Raw genomic sequence first — 19,042 nt, 5'->3', positions numbered from 1 at the left:
GTTAAGACCTATCATTGTTCCAAAAACCCAATAGTAACATATGTTACGTTTCGTAAATTGAGTACTAGTAGTTACTAGTTAGCTAAATATGTTATGACAGTAAAAATATGTCAATGTTGAGTTTTTGTTTCACACAGGACACGAAATTTGAAACCTTGTGTTTGTTTGATCTGCCCATTCAAGAAAATGTACAAATGTAATCCGGGAAGTATATAAATTACGTTTCCCTCCAATCTTAATTGCACAATACAGTTTTCTTTTATGAAAAGCTTCTTTTTAGGAGCCCTATCCGGCCAAATACACGCTAACTAGGGGATAGTCACATTCAAAATGATTCATTATTTAAACTCACTTGCTGTTTTTATAGATTACTGCAATTTTACCAAATCTACAATGGCACTTACATAGACAAGTGTAGACCAAACTGACACTTAACATTACAAAGACAAACACATTTCACAAATATTTTATCCAATAAAGTTTTTAAAGGCATCTTTTGTCTTTATGTTGTCCTTTCACACCAAGGCGTTTTCATCTCAACAAACTGAGCATCTCTAAAAATCATTACTACTTCAATTAAAATATTTGTAAGCATAATTATATTGTTTAGTGTTAAATTGAAGGTATGTCTTTGTTCTTTTTCTTTGTGTAGCTGTATTTAAAATACTTAAAATACTTATTTAGTCGTTTTTTTTAAATTACAATCTTTACTAGAATTTTTAAATAAAAAATACTCTTCTATGTTTTTGAAATAACCTCTGCTATACCATATTATACTTTTTTGTTCCAAGATCCATTTAATCCTTACTTAATAAACTTTTTGTGAGGTATCAATAGTTAGCGAAATAAAACATTCATCATAACTCTTTTAGATGTCGGACAAAGTTGTTATTTATGGAGGGGAGTCTGACTGTGCATTTCCTGTTTCCATCAAAACCCTTCACATTCATACGGTCAAATCAAGTGGCTCCCGGGAACATCCCAGTACAACTTGAAGTCAAATCAAGTGGCTCCTGGGAACATCCCAGTACAACTTGAAGTTGTATTTTTTTTTTAAACAAAACAAGGGAAGAACCAGAGGAAGCTTACTTAGCTTACAGCCGTGTTTCTAACATTCAGTTTTCAAATGAAAGTCGTCTTTTGAAAACATTCTTTTTAAAAATAAAAACGATGTTATTATAATTAATTTAACTATTGACACATGTAAATCAACATTGTTTTTTACATATAACTGCTTAATTATTTCAGATTTTAATTCATTTCATATGCCTTTTATCTTTTTTAAATTATTGAATGAAGTAGCATTTTATACACTTAAAAAGCTGCCAGAATGCTGATTGATATAGCATTTGTTTATATGAAACAATAAGGTCTGACATTTAGTCCCAACTAAACTTATTGCAATCGTTTGGACGTTTAGTTATTGCAGTTACTGTGGCAGAGCCCTGTGGCTGTGATTGAACTGATTCTGAACACACAGAAACAATATACAAATAACTGGAGCTATCGATTATCTGGCCTGCTGAGAATTTGTTACCCTGCACACTTTCAGCAGTGTTCAGCAGCAACACAACTAAACAAGAGTAACTCTTGTTGGCTGGTTTCCTGACAACTTGTTCCAAACCACAGCGCGCACACACACACACACACACACACACACACACACACACACACACACACACACACACACACACACACACACACACACACACACACACACACACACACACACACACACACACACACACACACACACACACACACACACACACACACACACACATACATTTTAAATGACTGCTAATCTCAACATGACATTACACAGCATCCAATATCATTATTACGTCAAGAGTTTTGACCCTTGAACACACAACATAAACACTTAACAAATTCTGGCTTAGTAAAAAATCATCATACAAAAGTTCCGTTATTTTTTCCTCTGTAGATATATAATTTTCTCAGAGGAACCAAAGATGAGTAACACTGTCCTGGACGTAGCTGTGCATCATCAGCTTCATTATCTAAACTTTCTCTGCATTCTTGTTTTCTTTGCCCTGGTTGCTCAGTCAGAAACCTCTTAAGAGCATGTAGTGAACGTTCCAACAGCCATAGGACCATTTTCCTCACATGGTTAAGAAACCAGCAAAATGGCGGCAGACATTTTTGGAAAGGATGATTAAGGGCCCGGTCAGACCAGAAATAATGATATAAGAAATCATTTCAGCTGAAAATCAATTCCTTTCAAAACTACTTCCAACAATTTGCTCATTTAGAAATCCTGATAAAATCACAATCTCTTCATAATTGGCTATTGACATGCTAGTTAGCTGGAGGCATTTTGTTGATGGCTAGTGCTACTGTAGTTCTAAAAAACTATTAAATAGACTTTAAATAGCTAAATACACAATTAAGTCATTGTGCTGAGATGTAATCAAACATTTACATGTTGTCTGGCTAGCGGCTGATAGTAAGTTCTTCACTGGCAGTAAGTCAATAATATGTTAGCTTGGCATGCTATTGTGGCTGGTTAAAATGATTCCAGTAAAAACACTGCAGCTCTAATAAAACATTTTTGCAAGATAAGAATAATAAAATAATGTTAATAAAACAATTTGAGCCAGTAAAACATTTGGCTGGTATGAAACAGTTAGTTGCCTGCTAGCTTAGTGTGCAATTGTAGCTGGCTAACATGTTTTCTGCAAAAATGCTGGAACAAAATTAAAGGAACAAAAGCCAAATGTGATATTTTCTGTTGAGAATGGAGCAGCTTCCTAACTGGCAGTTAGCAGCAAGTTAGCTTGGTGAGCTATTTTGTCTGGTTAACAAAAACACATTCCAAGCTAGCATGTTAACAATTAGCTTACATCCGTAAATAGTAATTTTGCAATCATATACCATTTATATTTAGCTGCTATATTAAATATTCCCTTATTTACAATTAATATATTTTAATTTAATAAACCAAATGTATTTCATTATTCTTCGTACTACTCAGACAAATACACAAGGATTTTAATACTACGTTCAGCAGTCTTTTTTTGTTTTTGAAAAGTTGTCACTAGGTTCTTTATTTTTATGTACTCACAATTGTATCATTGTGATTAAGTAATGCATAATGTATTTCTTTTTATTATTTAAAGTTATAATTTTGAGATACTGTAACTGGCTTATTAAATATCTCACCCTAAACTCACCCTAGAAACAACACCTCACAAGACATTAAGACCTGATTGTCCTAAATGTAGCTCTAAACCCAACTACCTCACCAAGCTTTAACTCAACCTAGAATTTAAGCCACTTTCTTGGCTGACCGGGCAAAAAGAGAAAGACTTGACGTAAAACTGGGAAAAAGTTAAGTAAGTTACTTTTGTTATAAGTTTTGAAACAAAAAGCTTTTTAAAAAAAAATAGTTTTGGCCGAAGCGAAGTGCATTATGTAGCTTATTTAGCCTGTTCAAAGTGTCCAGAATGATCTGATTTAATCACAGTAGATACGTTTGATGAGTATTGAAACTCACGATTTCAGAAAAAACATTAATGGAGAGATGAAGACAGAGAGGGATGAGTTACTGCTTCATGTTGGTGAAGAATCCTGCAGAAGATCCATTGGTTTCGCTTTCAGTCCTTTCAGAATAAAACTCACTTGCTTCCAAGTTCTCTTCTTTAATCTGTGAACCTGCAAAAACAAAAGTAGAGATTTAGAAAATCCCTTGAAACACTTCTGACATTTTATAGGGAAGTTATAGAAGTGTTATTAATATGTTTGGTGATGTCGTTAGTCCTGTTTTTTAATTGTATTTTATTGCTTTCTTTTATTTATTTATTTTTTGTTGAAGTCATTGTTTTATGTTTGATCTTTAATACTAGTTTTTATTAATGAATTACTAAATTGTAATTATTAGCGTTGTTTTTTTGTGTGTTTTTAAGTATATTCTTCCTATGTTTTAATTATCTGTGTTTACATGGAAAAGAAGCATTGCATTGCATGTTTTACAATGACAATGTTGCACAATATGAATGTAATTATTATTATGTTTTTTATGTATTTATTGGTTTATTGTTATATATTCATATTTGAATTTTTTTACATATATTTGCATTTTTTGCAAACAATATGTTAAATGCTCGCTAATATTATATTTAATTTAGCTATTACCATTGGAATGTAACTTGTATTTGTTTATTTAAATGATATTAACTAAATGTTTTGTTTCTAATTAAAATGATTTTCTATTAAGTAAAACTTTTAAAGTTTGTCTTTTATGTCACTTTCTACATGTAGTACTTTTACATAAATGCATAAGTATTAATAATGTAATGATATCATATATAATAGTTGAAAAGTCACAGCATTGGACATTTTTATACTTTTAATAACTTTAAGTTATTATTTAGTGAAATCTTATTTTTTATAAATGTATGGCAAAATGGAGACAAATATCCATTCCAGTGTTTTTTTAATTTTTTATATATTGTATATCAATTCTTAGTGCACCGCCGTTAACAGCAGTGAAGCACAACTTGTGTTAGTACTTTTACCGCAGTATAGTATCTGAATGTTACAACAGTATTTATGTATTTGTGTACCTGCTCCCCCATCAGTGTTGGGGCTGCTCTCCAGGTCAACTGGGGGGGGCGGGGCTGCAGGAGTGGGGGGGTGATGGGTAATTTGGTGGTGTCTCGTTCTCGTCTCCTGATATGCTCCTGGAGATGCCCGTTACTATAGTGCCAGAGAAGCTGACCGGTCGCTTAGCAACAGGCAACTTCCTCTCTGAGGGGAGAAGAAGGTGAGGTCAGTAAAACTGTGAAAAGTAATACATGATGAAGCAAAAAGTATTCATACAACACTAAAATAAGTTATATTATTAAATCAGAAAACAATATTTACACAACTTTTCTTTGAATTCTCCTGCTAATTCACAATAAACAATAACAATAGTTACAAAATATATATATATTCAGGTTCAAATTATATTTTTGAAATATAAACACAGACACATGAATTTTTATAAATTATAAGAGAGGAAGGGGAACGCGTTTATCAAAAAAGATAAACATAAAAATATATTTTTTACCGAATTCTTATAATTTAACGAAAGAAAAAAGAAAAAAAAAGTATCTAACTATGAACATGTTTGCTTCAGTGTGTGTCCTGTGTTTACGTACTTTTCTTCTGTCCCTTATACTGCTGAGACTTCTTCCTCTGTTTGGATGCTGACTGCAGTTCTCTGGAGCCTGAAAACAGAGGCTAATATTATAACTGTTGTACATTTGGGATTTCAGTGATGGCTGCGTAGAATCGTTTCAAACTTGTATGATCCAACTTTTACAAATAACTCAACAACATTGTAACGTACAAAAACTGACATTTTCCTAAATAAAGATTATACTTCAAAACACATATGTTGAAGTTTTTTAATCTAACTTAATATCATTAAATTAAGTTTTTATATATCAATGGCACCTGATCAGATCCAGGAGAAGTCATATGTGGTGTTCCACAGGGATCAATCTTAGGACCACTACTACCAAATCTAATATTATGTAAATATAAGTGCTGGGCATCGATTAACATTTTTAGTCACGATTAATCGCATGATTTTCTTGTTATGCAGACGTATCTGTTGATGTTTTTTCTCAGACAGTATGAGTTACCCGCAGTGACAGCAGGCGGCTGCAGCTGGTATCCGGTCAGCTGACACCACCCCACCGGGTACAGGTCAGATGACTCGCAGTCTACCCACTGATCGTACTCATCCTCCCAGCCATCAAAGTGTATCCGTAGCAACCGGTGGACAATGCGTGTCACCGTGGCGACGCAGACAAGCCGCGGCTCCATGAGGTCCACGGCCTCCAGCTTCATGCCGGGGCAGAATCCGTGGTTAGGGACTTCCTATGAGGGCGGGGCGGAGGACGCACATCAGGAGTTATTTATACAACTACATAAAAGGAAATATTATCAAAAATGTTATTATTATTTTTGTCATTCTTTTTTATTCACATGATTTGTATTATTTGTACTTTTCATGGTAATATTATAATTGTAATCATCATATCATATCATCAATATCATAAATATTTGAAACTCAAAACTGAAATGTTTTTTTTTGCAATAAATGACAATAGCAACAAAACAACAAAACCCCCCAAAAAAAAAAAAAAAAAAGCTCAATAATTAAAAAAATAAAATAAAAAGAGAAGATAAAATCAAATAAAGTCATCTTAAAAAATAAAACAGTGATATATGTTGGATATTTATTATTGTTTTGCCTGAAAAGGTGAATTATAATTATTATAATAATAATTTCACAACCGCAAAATATTCAAGAACTTTTTTTGCTTCCATAATAATTTAAGACATAACCACTAAATCCTTACACTTGAGATACAGGAGCCATTTTGATGTTTGCAGAGGCTCACCTTGTTGAAGAGGTTGACGGGAGCCGCCAAAGACTTGCTCTCCTTCAGATACTCAAACCATCTGAAGGGAAGATTGCTGTAACCTTGAGACACAAAAACGACATTAATCCACAACTCTTATTCTAACAAACGTTAGTCTCTGAAACTGATGTTATTTCTCTTTTAACTTGGGATCTTTAAAGTCTCAGTTTAATTAAAGTAATATTAGGGAAAAAAAACAGACTGCGAAAGTGAGTCCTATTTATTTTGGTATTGGATAAATAATGATTATTTAAAGGTCCCATGTCATGGCCGTTTACATGCAGAAAAACCTACATAACACACAAGGGGACGGGTAATAACCGGAAAAGCATGACATGGGACCTTTAAGATGATGAACTTACCATTAAATAACTAGAATTCTTTTATACAGTGGAGGAAATAAGTATTTGATCCCTTGCAGATTTTGTACGTTTACCCACTTACAAAGAAATGAACAGTCTATAATTTAAATGGTAGGTTTATTTTAACAGTGACAGTAAGAATATCAAAAAGAAAATCCAGAAATTGACATTATATAAAAGATACAAATTGATTTACATTTAACTGTGGGAAATAAGTATTTGATCCCCTTGCAACCAACAAGTATTCTGGCTTCCACAGACCGGTTACATGGGTCCTCTTCCTTTAAAAAAGTACTCCTAATATCAACTTGTTACCTGTATAAAAGACACCTGTCCACAGAATCAGATGCCAAGCATCAGCCTCAAAACCTTCAGGATTTGGAGAGGATCTTCAGAGAAGAGTGGACCACAATCCTTCCTGAGATGTGCACAAACCTGGAGACCAGCTACAAGAAGTGTCTGACCTGTCTGTCCAACAAGGGTTTCTCCACCGAGTACTAAGACATGTTTTGAAAGGGGATCAAATACTTATTTCCCACAGTTTAATGCAAATAAATGTTTATCTTTTATATGATGTCAATTTCGGGATTTTCTTTTTGATATTCTTACTCTCATTAGTAAAATAAACCTACTATTACAATTAAAGACTGTTAATTTCTTTGTAAGTGGGTAAACTTACAAAATCTGCAAGGGATCAAATACTTATTTCCTTCACTATAATAATAATAATAATGGGTTCCATTTATAAAACACTTCATACAGTATTTGATTTCAAATCCCGAAGTGCTACAAGCAGTGTAGCTTGTATGGAGGAATTGTATTGTATGTATTTATGGAGTCATAAACATGACACAATAACCAATAAATACCTCTGGGGGGCGTCAGCTCGATGTTGTTGATCTCACAGAACCCAGCAGGGAAGATGGATGGAGACATGGAGTGATAACAGAACCAGTCCGACCCGTCAGCCGCCTCGGAGCCGTCGATCCCGATCATCAGATACCCGTCTGCCAGCACCTGAGGAGGAGGACAGGTTTACTATCAGGTGATGAATCAGGTGGTTTAATAAAAGGGGATACATCTAGTGGATTTATATCAGGTGATGAATCAGGTTATTTCATATCAGATGATTCATCTAGTGTTTTTTGTATTCATCTTAATATTTTAGGTGATTAATCAGGTGATTTAGTTGTATCTGTTAATCAAGTGGATTAAATCAGATGATTAACTATCAGGGTTTATTCAGGTGATTAATCAGGAGATTTCTCAGGGACATTAGCTTCTCCCGACCTTCCTCACTGTGGCCACGCAGATGGTGGACAGGTTCAGAGGGTCGATGGCTTCTAGTTTCATCGTGTCTTCAAACCAGGAGCCGCTTTGATCCACCTCCTTCACCTGCAAAGATACATTACACACTCATCAAACTCATATTATTATTATTATTATTTTTCCAAGCATTTTGTCTGTTGGACTGTACACGGCACACATTTAGTAGAATGTCAGAACAACTACTAACTGCACACACACAGTGAAATATATCCTAAATCATGGATTAATAAAGTTACCTTAGCAAAGAGCTGTCCAGGAGCGTCCAACTGAACACTTAGCTTCTTCGACACATCTGGAAAAAATAGTTTCATCTTCAGTCTGCCTGCTTAAATTGAACATTTCCTAAATGCAGTCTGGTGACATCTGCACACATCAGTGAGTCTGATCTATGATATTTTTAACACACATTTTTTATTTATATTTTATTGATTTATTATTGAGTTTTTATATTCATTCTGTGTGTGTATTTCCTTATTGTGAAGTTCTTTGTGATGCAGACATGCAGTCCTATTTATATAATTAAATGAGTTGGAACCCACCGGATCGTTTGAATCTGTGTCCGATGGAGCGCGACCAGCCAATGCTGTGGATCAGAGGACTGTACATGTGACACCAGAAGTCGTCAGAGCCGTCGTCACACTCCTCGTACACCAGACGGAGGCGACCTCCGATCACCTGTAGCAACACACACATAATCATCGTCAATCATACTATACAATGACAGACGTCTCCATGTGTGGACCCCGATTATTTACTTTTTACTCAAAAAGTTCAAAATCATTAGAGATATTAGTTCAATGTTTCTAAATGCCAAATAACAACTTTTCAACGACTAAGCCATTCCTTAAAAACTTTTGGCTAGATTTAGGGTTAATTTAGAACAAAATCTCATGTTTGATTAAATCTTGTAAGGTTTTTGCAAACATCTAATTTGTAAAGTAACTAGTAAAATACATTTATACATTTTAAAAGATATTCAAAATGAAGGAGCAAAAGAATCAATAACCCTGCACCACATGATTCACTTTCACTGTGATGCAATTTATTTTGAGAAAACCCAAATCTTCCAAAATACTTGGGATCATAAAAACATTACCCAGATAATTCAAAAAGACAGACAGAAATAAAGGAGACTTAATACCGCAATACATCTTTACAAAAATAATTTTAAGGCGACATATGTCTAAAATATGACCAGGATGGGACTGTAGACGGCTTTAAAGATGATTACGTTTTGAAAACCTATATATAAGTATAATAAGCTTCATCAGTCTTTTATTTTGAAAAGAAACCCAGAGAAAAACCTCAAGAAAATAAAGGAACATTTTGGACAAAAAAACTCGACTTGATCCATAAAGCTTACCCAGATACATTTAAAGATTATCCTTAACATTATGATACTAAAAAAAGACTACTCTGCTACTCTTATAGTATATTATTAAGTAATATTTAGTACCATAAAGTCCTCTTGAGAGCTTTTGCACTTAAGATGAGCAGGCTGTAGCATTCTTACAGTAAAAGCATGCAGAGACTTGCATTGAAGCACCAGCATATTCCCAACAGGCACTGCACTATTAAACAGGAATATGCATTCAAAAGAAAATGTGTTCATTTATTTCATGTGTGAATATTGTGCGAGTCCCACCTGTTCCACCAGAGCCACACGAGTTCGACACAGGTGAGTTTTATCCACCACCTCCACCCTCATCTGCTTCATAAAGGGAACCTGCAGACTCTCCTGCACCTGAGGAGGATTACAAAGCAAGGACATTTTGAAAAGAGCTGCACAGAGGTGTGTTTCTCCATGGTCAATACTTTCATTAACTGTTTATTTTTTATTTTATTTAAAGCTCAAGCTTTAGCTCAAGTTCAATGCATTGTTTAGCCCCTGCTGCTGTAAAAAAGAAGAAGATAATGAATGCCAATTTGGGACGATTAAAATACATCTAATCTTATTTAACGTTATAATATGTTTCTTTGCATCCGATAGGAGCAACAAATCGGACGCCACATTACTGAAGTTAAACCAACATCTATTTAACCTACTTATTGTCAGCATTGTCCTGCAGTGCACTTTTTCTTCAATAAAATAAATAAACATGGAGTTTAAGTGCACTTAAATGGCGACATGGGAAATGGGACACCCAGATAAGCTGGAAAGTATGGGCCCAAACAGTAAAAAGTCCATTAAATATGATTAAAACATCTAGTATTGGAAAGGGTTCAAAATCATACCTAAAACTAATGATTTATAAACTAAACCAATCTAACCCTAACCACTAAATGTTCCAAAATATTTATTTCATCAGTAAACATTGATTTTAAATTGGTAACAAATAAACACAGACACATTACAAGGGGAAATATTCATATATATATATATGTGTGTGTGTGTGTGTGTGTGTGTGTGTGTGTGTGTGTGTGTGTGTGTGACCTTGGAAGGAAAGTCCTGTGGCAGCGTTTTGGACCCCGTAAGTCTTTTGATGAGGAAGGTCTTCCAGTTTGTGATCCTGTGCAGGATAGCTACATACACACATCATCAAAAACATAGTAAATTAATGTTTAGATGTATTTATGTTTCTACTATTTATACAGCTTATAAAGATAAATCATTATGCTAGCTAACTGAGGATATTTACTCATACAAGCATAACATTTCATAACTTCAGATTTGCTGTGTTACTGTATGTAAGTGAAATATAATAAAAAATGTAAAGTTTATCTTTTTTCTTATCAACTTAGATTTGTTAGAAAATGTTTTCAGCTTTAAAGGTCACCTATCATGCAATTTTTAGTCAATAGCATAGGTCTCAGATATATACAAATATATAAAAAACATGTCTATGAAGTGTTTTGCTCAAAATACCAAACAGATCACCCATTCTAGCCATGCCTCATATCCCTCTATTTCACAAAAAAGAGGGGGCGGAGCTTATGCCTGCTCATGCGGGACCCGGCAGATACTGTCTAAAATAAATGCTGCGGTGATGAAACGCCAACACCACATCAAGGATTATTTCTGAAACAGTATGGAGCTCAAAGGCTTTCTCTCTTGCCGGTTTACCACAAGGTGAGTTCCTTTTTTAAATGTCCTGCTTCTTCACACATGCTCACTCCAGTACAGGTTAGCTTTGAGTGTTAGCGATGCTTGCTAATGTAAACAAAGACCATATTACGTCCAAAACACGTCGGGCATTGATTCTGATAGTGACGTTTCTGATAGTGCCGTGGGTCCACCACGTAATTTACATCATATCGGATGGCAAATCTGGATCAGCTCCGTTGTATCCCCGTTTTTAGAGATTTGCGCACGGAGGAAAAGAGAGAGGGTTTTATTTTCTGACGCTGCCTGAGTTCCCTGACACACCGGGGACACATATTTATGTATAAAAAGACATCAAAAAGTGCATTTAGCATGATAGGTCCCCTTTAATTGATGAATTTATTTGAAAAGTGGGCTTAGTCACATGAACACTACTGTAAAATATCTGTTTACATCTATATTTAAGAAGTAAAAGACAAGCATAAGTTTAATTATATTTTTTTAATTTGCTGAGGGCCGATTCAATATGGTCTGCGGGCCGCATTTGGCCCCCGGGCCGTAGTTTGGACACCCCTGATCCAAACCCTGTGAGTAAAACACATTGTCACTAAAGCATGTGTAACTCAGGCTCTTTCTCTGGAGAATTCAGAAATCACTTTTGCAGGAGTTATATCTACTCCACCAGACAGGAAGTTGTTAGTCTTACTCTGAGGGGGCACCAGGGGTTTCCCCCCAGCAGCACACCAGCCCACCGGGTGGATGTCCGGCACACACAGGTTCAGCCAGAAGTCTCGGGTGGAGTCGCCGTCGAAGCCCTCGTACCGCATCAACGCCTTAAAACCTGCACACACACATGTCAGGAGACATTAGAAATGAGAAGAACTGTATATAATTAACTGTTTAGGTGCTAAGCACTATTTTGGATAAGCATACAACAAAACAAGCCAAACACAATAAAATAAAAGATAATTCAAATGTATCTGGGTCATTACATCACCCGGTGACAGAAAAGAAAGTGATAGGGACGAATGAATACAGAAATGCAGACAGACAGACAGTGAGACAACTACAATTAAATTCAGAAAAGCATTTTTATAAAAAGTTGTTTAAAGTCCATCCATCCATCTTCTCCCGCTTATCCGTGGTCGGGTCGCGGAGGTAGCAGTTCCAGCAGAGAGCCCCAAACTTCCCTTTCCCTGGCCACATCAACCAGCTCTGACTGGGGGATCCCAAGGCGCTCCCAGGCCAGCCAAGAGATATAATCGCTCCACCTGGTCCTAGGTCTACCCCTCGGTCTCCTCCCAGCTGGACGTGCCTGGAACACCTCCCTAGGGAGGTGCCCAGGTGGCATCCTTACTAGGTGCCCGAACCACCTCAACTGGCTCTTTTCGACGCGAAGGAGGAGCGGTTCAACTCCGAGTCCCTCCCGGATGACTGAACTTCTCACCTTATCCCTAAGGGAGACGCCAGCCACCCTGCGGAGAAAACCCATCTCGGCCGCTTGTATCCGCGATCTCGTTCTTTCGGTCATGACCCATCCTTCATGACCATAGGTAAGGGTACCCAAATGGCCCGGTAGACAGAGAGCTTTGCCTTCTGGCTCAGCTCTCTTTTCGTCACAACGGTGCGGTAAAGCGACTGCAGTACCGCTCCCGCTGCTCCGATTCTCCGGCCCATCTCACGCTCCATTGTTCCCTCACTCGAGAACAAGACCCCGAGATACTTGAACTCCTTCACTTGGGGTAAGGACTCATTCCCTACTTGGAGTGGACAGTCCATCGGTTTCCTGCTGAGAACCATGGCCTCAGATTTGGAGGTGCTGATCCTCATCCCAGCCGCTTCACACTCGGTTGCGAACCGATCCAGTGAGTGCTGAAGGTCGCAGACCGATGAAGCCATTAGAACCACATCATCTGCAAAAAGCAGTGGTGCAATCTTTAGTCCACCGAACTGCAGACCCCCTCCCCCACGACTACGCCTCGAAATCCTATCTATGTATATTACAAACAGGATTGGTGACAAAGCGCAGCCCTGGCGGAGGCCAACCCTCACCGGAAATGGGCCCGACTTACTGCAGAGGACCCGGACACAGCTCTCGCTTTGGGAGTACAGAGATTGGATGGCCCTGAGAAGAGACCCCCTCACCCCATACTCCTGCAGCACCTCCCACAGTAACTCCCTGGGAACCCAGTCATACGCCTTCTCCAAGTCTAAAAAACACATGTAGACCGGATAAGCGTACTCCCAGGCCCCCTCCAGGATCCTTGCGAGAGTAAAAAGCTGATCCGTCGTTCCACGACCAGGACGGAATCCGCATTGTTCCTCCTCAATCTTGTTTAAAGTCAACATGTACAATTTTTTTTAAACATTGTGTGACTGTGAAGCACTTTAAAATGGATTGTGTGAGTCAAAACTCCAACTTATTGTGCAACTACTAATTTGAAAAAATGAGTAGTGAACTAACGGAATTATTTGGACAATCGATCAAATCAGATTATTTAAATTGAATAGAGACATAAAGAAAGTAAAGAAGGCTTAATACAGTAAAGCATGTTTATAAAAATTCGATTTCAGTCGATATTTAGCATAAACGGTGCTTTTAAGATGCTGAAAGTGAGTAGTAACTCCAAACTAATTATACACCAATTAAGGGAGCTTTATCTTGGCTATATAAAAGCACATATAAAACAAGCCAAAGTGATACAATAACAGAAATAATTGGAACAATTGATCCAAAAAGATAATTCGCATAAAATAAAACTAAGATGGAAAGAATGACAGATGACTTAATAATTAAATGTATGATTATAAAAACATTTAACCGGATGCGACTTTCGAGAGCGCTGGAAGGGTGGCAACATATTCTGCTCCACTATATTAAAGCTCAATCTGTGATGAATTTCACTTTTGAAAAAACAACCATGGAATAAGACAACGTAGACATAGCGGAGAGGCCTAAATGTTAGTAGTGGAATCTTCCTGGCTTGGCCATTCATGGTAAGATAATTGAAAATAGATTACATTTTGGGTATAATATTTAAAACATTGTACCAGCTAGTTTGATGATGCCAGCGATCCAGTAGACCTTCATGGGCAGACCGCTGTCTGTGTTAGTGACCTCCACCCGAACGCCTTCACTGATGTCGCCCCATGACCTCCCCATAGGGACCTAAACAACAACAACAACATCATCATATTGTGACATCCCTAAAAAATGTCCGCAGAGAAAAGAGGTGAGAGCTCCAGAAGGTAAGGTGTGTGTTCATGTGCTGTGTGTGTGTGAGGACCCACGTGTTTAAAGCAGTCGACCGGCGCTCCCGTGGCTTCAGCGTCTTCTAGGTAACGACCCCAGTCGAACACCTCCACAGTTACTGCAGCAAGCACACAAAGAACAGATGGCTTAAATACACCAGAAGAAGAAGAAATATTTTTGAAAGTTTGACAACTTCTAACATCCAACGACAACGTGTCATAAGGATGTGTTCTTCTATATTTAAGTGCCAACAGTTAAAACAGTAACATACATGCTCACTATGATTAAAATGTTGTCCTATACATCTGAGTCATTCATAGTACTTCTCCAAAATGCAGTCAGTTTTAATGGAGTGTACCACCAGGATTTGAAGCCATTCATAGGTTGGTTAGTGAGTTAGTCAGTGTGAGGACTCACTGCTTTTCTTGACGCCGCCATGCTGGTTGGCCTGATGCTGAGCGTACGCAGCTAGTTTTGTCATCAGAGGCTGTTTCTGCAGAACCTTGGCCTTCTTAGTGGGCGGCTTCCCCTTTAAGACAAAGAGACAGAGACACAGAGACAAAGAGACAGAGACAGGTTATGCTAGGTGTTCTCCAATATCTCTCTTTACGCAGATGACATTAGTTAGAAAAGCTGGAAACGTAATAACAGAAATATTTCCAGTAATAGTAATATGAACTCCTGAAACAGCAGCAGGTTAAAGAGTTGCTGTGTTTTTGTACCTGCAGTCTGGCGAGGATGCTGGCCTTCTTGGAGTTGGACGAGTAACTCCTGGAGCAGGAGACGCTGCAGAAACGTTTGGTTTTACTGTAGAAAGCGTCTCTGACACCCACCATGCCACACATCTCACAGGTGGCTGAGAATCAGACATACGAATATAACTTCAGTCACTTTGTTATGACACATACACATAGAACTAATAAAATAACATGTTCCTGGGATGACAAATAATCAGTTAAAGAATGAAGCTCCAAATATTATAAGATTAGAAGACAATGCGATTAAACAAAACCCTACGAAAGTATACCAAGTCTATGCAAAGAAGTGAGAAGAAAACAAGGAAACATTTAAATTCCCGAGAATGATTGGAGGAAATACGGGCAAAGCTTGTCTCTGTTGAGATTCTCCTGACGTTCTGACTTCAGAAGTGTCCGAAAAGGTTTTTCTTGCGTATATGGGATACTATCATCAAAAATAAACACCTGAAATGCACAGTATGTTGCTATCTGTGTGTAAGTATGAATGCCTCATTTAGATGATGGATTAGCTGAAATGTTAGCAGAGACCTGATCAACTAAAAACCAACATTTTTCATTTTGACCAATCACCATTATGCTGGAGTTATTTCTGCATCATTTTGATACGTTTAATGAAATGAAATTCAGCAGAGTGAAATGATCCCACGGTCAAACTCACACGATTACCAAAATACAGTTGGGTGTGTCTATGTTAATCATCTAAATGGTATAGAAATGGATTATTGCTGTGTTTGGCACACTACAACAGTGATCTACTTTGTATTTATGTATGTTTAGTGGCGTATTTTTTACATCTCTTCATATGTATCTATTTGGATTTATGCTAAAGTCTAGATGCCAAACGGCCTTTAAATAACAACTAATACAGATCTAAATAGTCTATTAATAGAGAACCAACATCTCTGATTCTTTGACTTGCTGTCTGTTTATCACAGTTTTGGGACGAGGAGGGGGATGCATCAGACTGACCCATGCCGGCCTTTCCGTCGGGGTATGTGTACACCTGTCCGTTGGTCTTGATGAGAGTCAGGGAGGAGGAGGAGGGGTTGTAGTGAGCCCCCCCTCCTCCCCCCAGCTCCTCCTCGTCACTGTCCTCTGGGCTGGAGGCGCCGCTCCCCCCGCTGGACTCAGTGCTGCAGCTGCTCCGGTCCTCCTCGAAACCGTCCAGCATCCCGAATGAGTCGCGCCGTTTCCTGCAGGGACGCTCCGCCTGGGGAGGAGCAGCTGCCGTCAGACACAAATAGTTTGGAGGCATGTGCTGCTCACAAATGGAACTTATGGCTGTGCATAGGTTGAAAATAATTATCTTCTAGACGACACACTTCCCCCCTGAAGCGCTTCCATTGGACTCCTATGTTCAATTCCTTACCATAGTGACCTCACTATGTAACACTGCCGCTTCTATTGGCTAGCGCTTCAACACATTGTACGTGATTGGACCAATCACAACAGAGCCGGCCAGCTAACCAATCAGATCAGACTGGGCTCTGGTTTCAGACAGAGGGTGAAAAGAGGTGCTGCAGCACAGGCAGTATGAGAAAAATAAAGAGCTTTTTGAACATTAAAGCATGGAGACATGTCCCAGTAGAGGTACTAAATACTAATATGAACCCTATAATATCCATCATAGGGCCGCTTTAAATAAATATTGTGAAATATATGTCATATGTAATCATCTTGAAATGCTATGGTTGATTAGGGGACAGATGTACGTTTAACATGTACAAATATGGTTGGTGTAGATGGTCCATGAGTAACTGAGAAAAATACAAATACAAAACAAAAATAATAATAATAATAAAGTTCCGCAAACAACAATTAAAAACCACTGAGAAATGTGAATTTAGACAATAAAACAAAGAATAAAATTCAAATAAATTAAACACAAAATAATAATTGAGACAAACAGTCTATACAACATGTTTAGACATGAATCTATTAGTAATACAAAACAATTATATTCATAAAAAATATAATTTAATATATAACATTCACAGAGCTATATTTGTTGCATTATTCATACTTTTATGTTTGATTATTTGAGTTTTGCTATGACTAGTAAGGTAATGAAGTTATATTTTCATTGCAGGAGTTTAACTTGTAGTGAAGACATTTATATAGTGTGGTATTAGTACTTATACTGCAATTAAGGATCTGAAGGATTAGTTTATTTGTAGGAAATATTAAAGAAACAATGGGATCAGTGGATAAATTCTTGCCACTGTTTTTTTTAGTATTGTGCAGGATGATGCAGAAATCATCGTCATCGTATAGTACCATAGAAGTAGTAGTACCATTTTGAGAGTTTTGATTTTGATGATTACCGGGATAATATATTGAGTCAGTTCCAATATATTATCCAGGGTAATCATGCCATGACATTTTCATATCGTCCCAAGCCTAGCTGCAGCCAATAATTATTGCCATTATTGATTCATCTGCAGATTAGTGTCAACTAATTATTGCAGTTCTATTGTCAATATACTAATTTAGGGTCTATGAAATATCTGATTTTCCCCCACACACACATAGTTCTGCTGCCAGCACCACTGCAGTGCGGTGCACAGAGAACAGAACAGGCAACTTGACTAGATGAGACACGAAATGACCTCCAAAATTCAGACCATTTCATATTCATTTGATTCTAGAAGAAAGGAATGTATACGTTATAATCAAAAGCCGGGTAGTATACGATTCGGCTAAAGCCCACCTTTTATTCGGCATACACTGAATACACCTAGCACAACAGTGTGTTATGGAAATTGCATCTTATTTTCAATGTATTCACATTGCCTATCACCGCTCTTCACTGTGCTCAGTGTTGAGCGTTATGAGACTGTACTGTGACAACAGCTACGATAACAAAAGGGACATTTAACTGATTTACAAACTGCTTGGTAAAATAAATGCATGCATAATTAAACGGCGTCTTGTCCGTTTTAGTGACCAATTTAAAGTTCTGGTCAGTGAAATGTGTGCCCATTGTCAACCAGAAAGGAGTCCTGATTTCGCTTGATTTTGCAGTGGAGTTCAGTGGATAGAGGTGTTGAGATCAGGCGAAGCAATTACAAAAAGGCTCTGTTTATGAACGAATTAAATAGTACCTGGACGTATTCTGTGTGCCGAATGATTGTCGATATTGAGCTGCTAAATACAAATTTGAATATTATGTTAATGAAGGATATTTTATTGTGAGATAGCACTAGAACTTAAAAGTAGAGGTTTTCTCAAAGGAGTTTGGCCCTGACTCTGAGCGGTCTCTCTGAAGAATCCTTCAACGCCGCTGGTACAGCCACAACAAAGGACTTGAATGCGGGTTCCCGCCGGACAGACAAGCCGGAGAACTCACCAGATCTCTGGGGTTTTCCATCAGGCCGGGCCGCGGGGGGACTCTCACTGAAACCCTAAAACCCAGCAGCAGATATCGCAACAAAATGATGATACCTGCAGTGCGCAGGCGCCGGGACCGCAGCTGCTCATCTCCCATTGGCTGATGCCTCTGCTCGTGTGTTGAGTTCAGATGAGGTGATGTGTCCACCAGTGACCCCTGCTGGACAGGAACAGAAACGTTTTGTCATTGACATAACAATAATAATACTTAAAAAAAACAATTCAAAAATAAATTATTATAATAATAATAATAACAGTAAAAATATATACATATTATACCTTTGTGCCTGTAGCCATCAGGCTGCACAACCAGGGGTTAACAATGTAACAAACAAAAGTACTGTACATAAATCTGCACAGTTTGCGCAATAACTTTGACCTGCACACGTGTGCAAATATATTTAACAATCTGGACTCAAATATGTATATATGTTCATTCAATTCATTTCTTATTTACCTGTGTATAA

General features: G+C 37.5%; 1 protein-coding gene across 1 annotated transcript; it reads right to left on the bottom strand.

The window, feature by feature from the left end:
• Window positions 1-1,770: 1,770 nt before the first annotated feature.
• On the bottom strand, window positions 1,771-18,635 carry LOC117492223 (MBT domain-containing protein 1-like). Its single transcript, XM_034142360.1, is given in 19 exon segments — window positions 1,771-3,675; window positions 4,587-4,656; window positions 4,658-4,770; window positions 5,166-5,234; window positions 5,655-5,892; window positions 6,420-6,502; window positions 7,672-7,819; window positions 8,093-8,197; window positions 8,368-8,423; window positions 8,671-8,806; window positions 9,777-9,875; window positions 10,566-10,654; window positions 11,881-12,015; window positions 14,226-14,343; window positions 14,466-14,545; window positions 14,845-14,956; window positions 15,150-15,283; window positions 16,155-16,395; window positions 18,535-18,635. Coding segments are annotated over 19 exon segments (2,157 nt in total). The 5' UTR covers window positions 18,556-18,635; the 3' UTR covers window positions 1,771-3,565.
• Between the last annotated feature and the right edge of the window lie 407 nt (window positions 18,636-19,042).

Source organism: Trematomus bernacchii, unplaced genomic scaffold (genome assembly GCF_902827165.1).
Source record: "Trematomus bernacchii unplaced genomic scaffold, fTreBer1.1, whole genome shotgun sequence".
In the NCBI taxonomy this organism is placed as follows: Eukaryota; Metazoa; Chordata; class Actinopteri; order Perciformes; family Nototheniidae; genus Trematomus; species Trematomus bernacchii.
The sequence above is the reverse complement of the archived record's forward strand: the minus strand, read 5'-3'. Positions and strand labels throughout refer to the sequence as shown.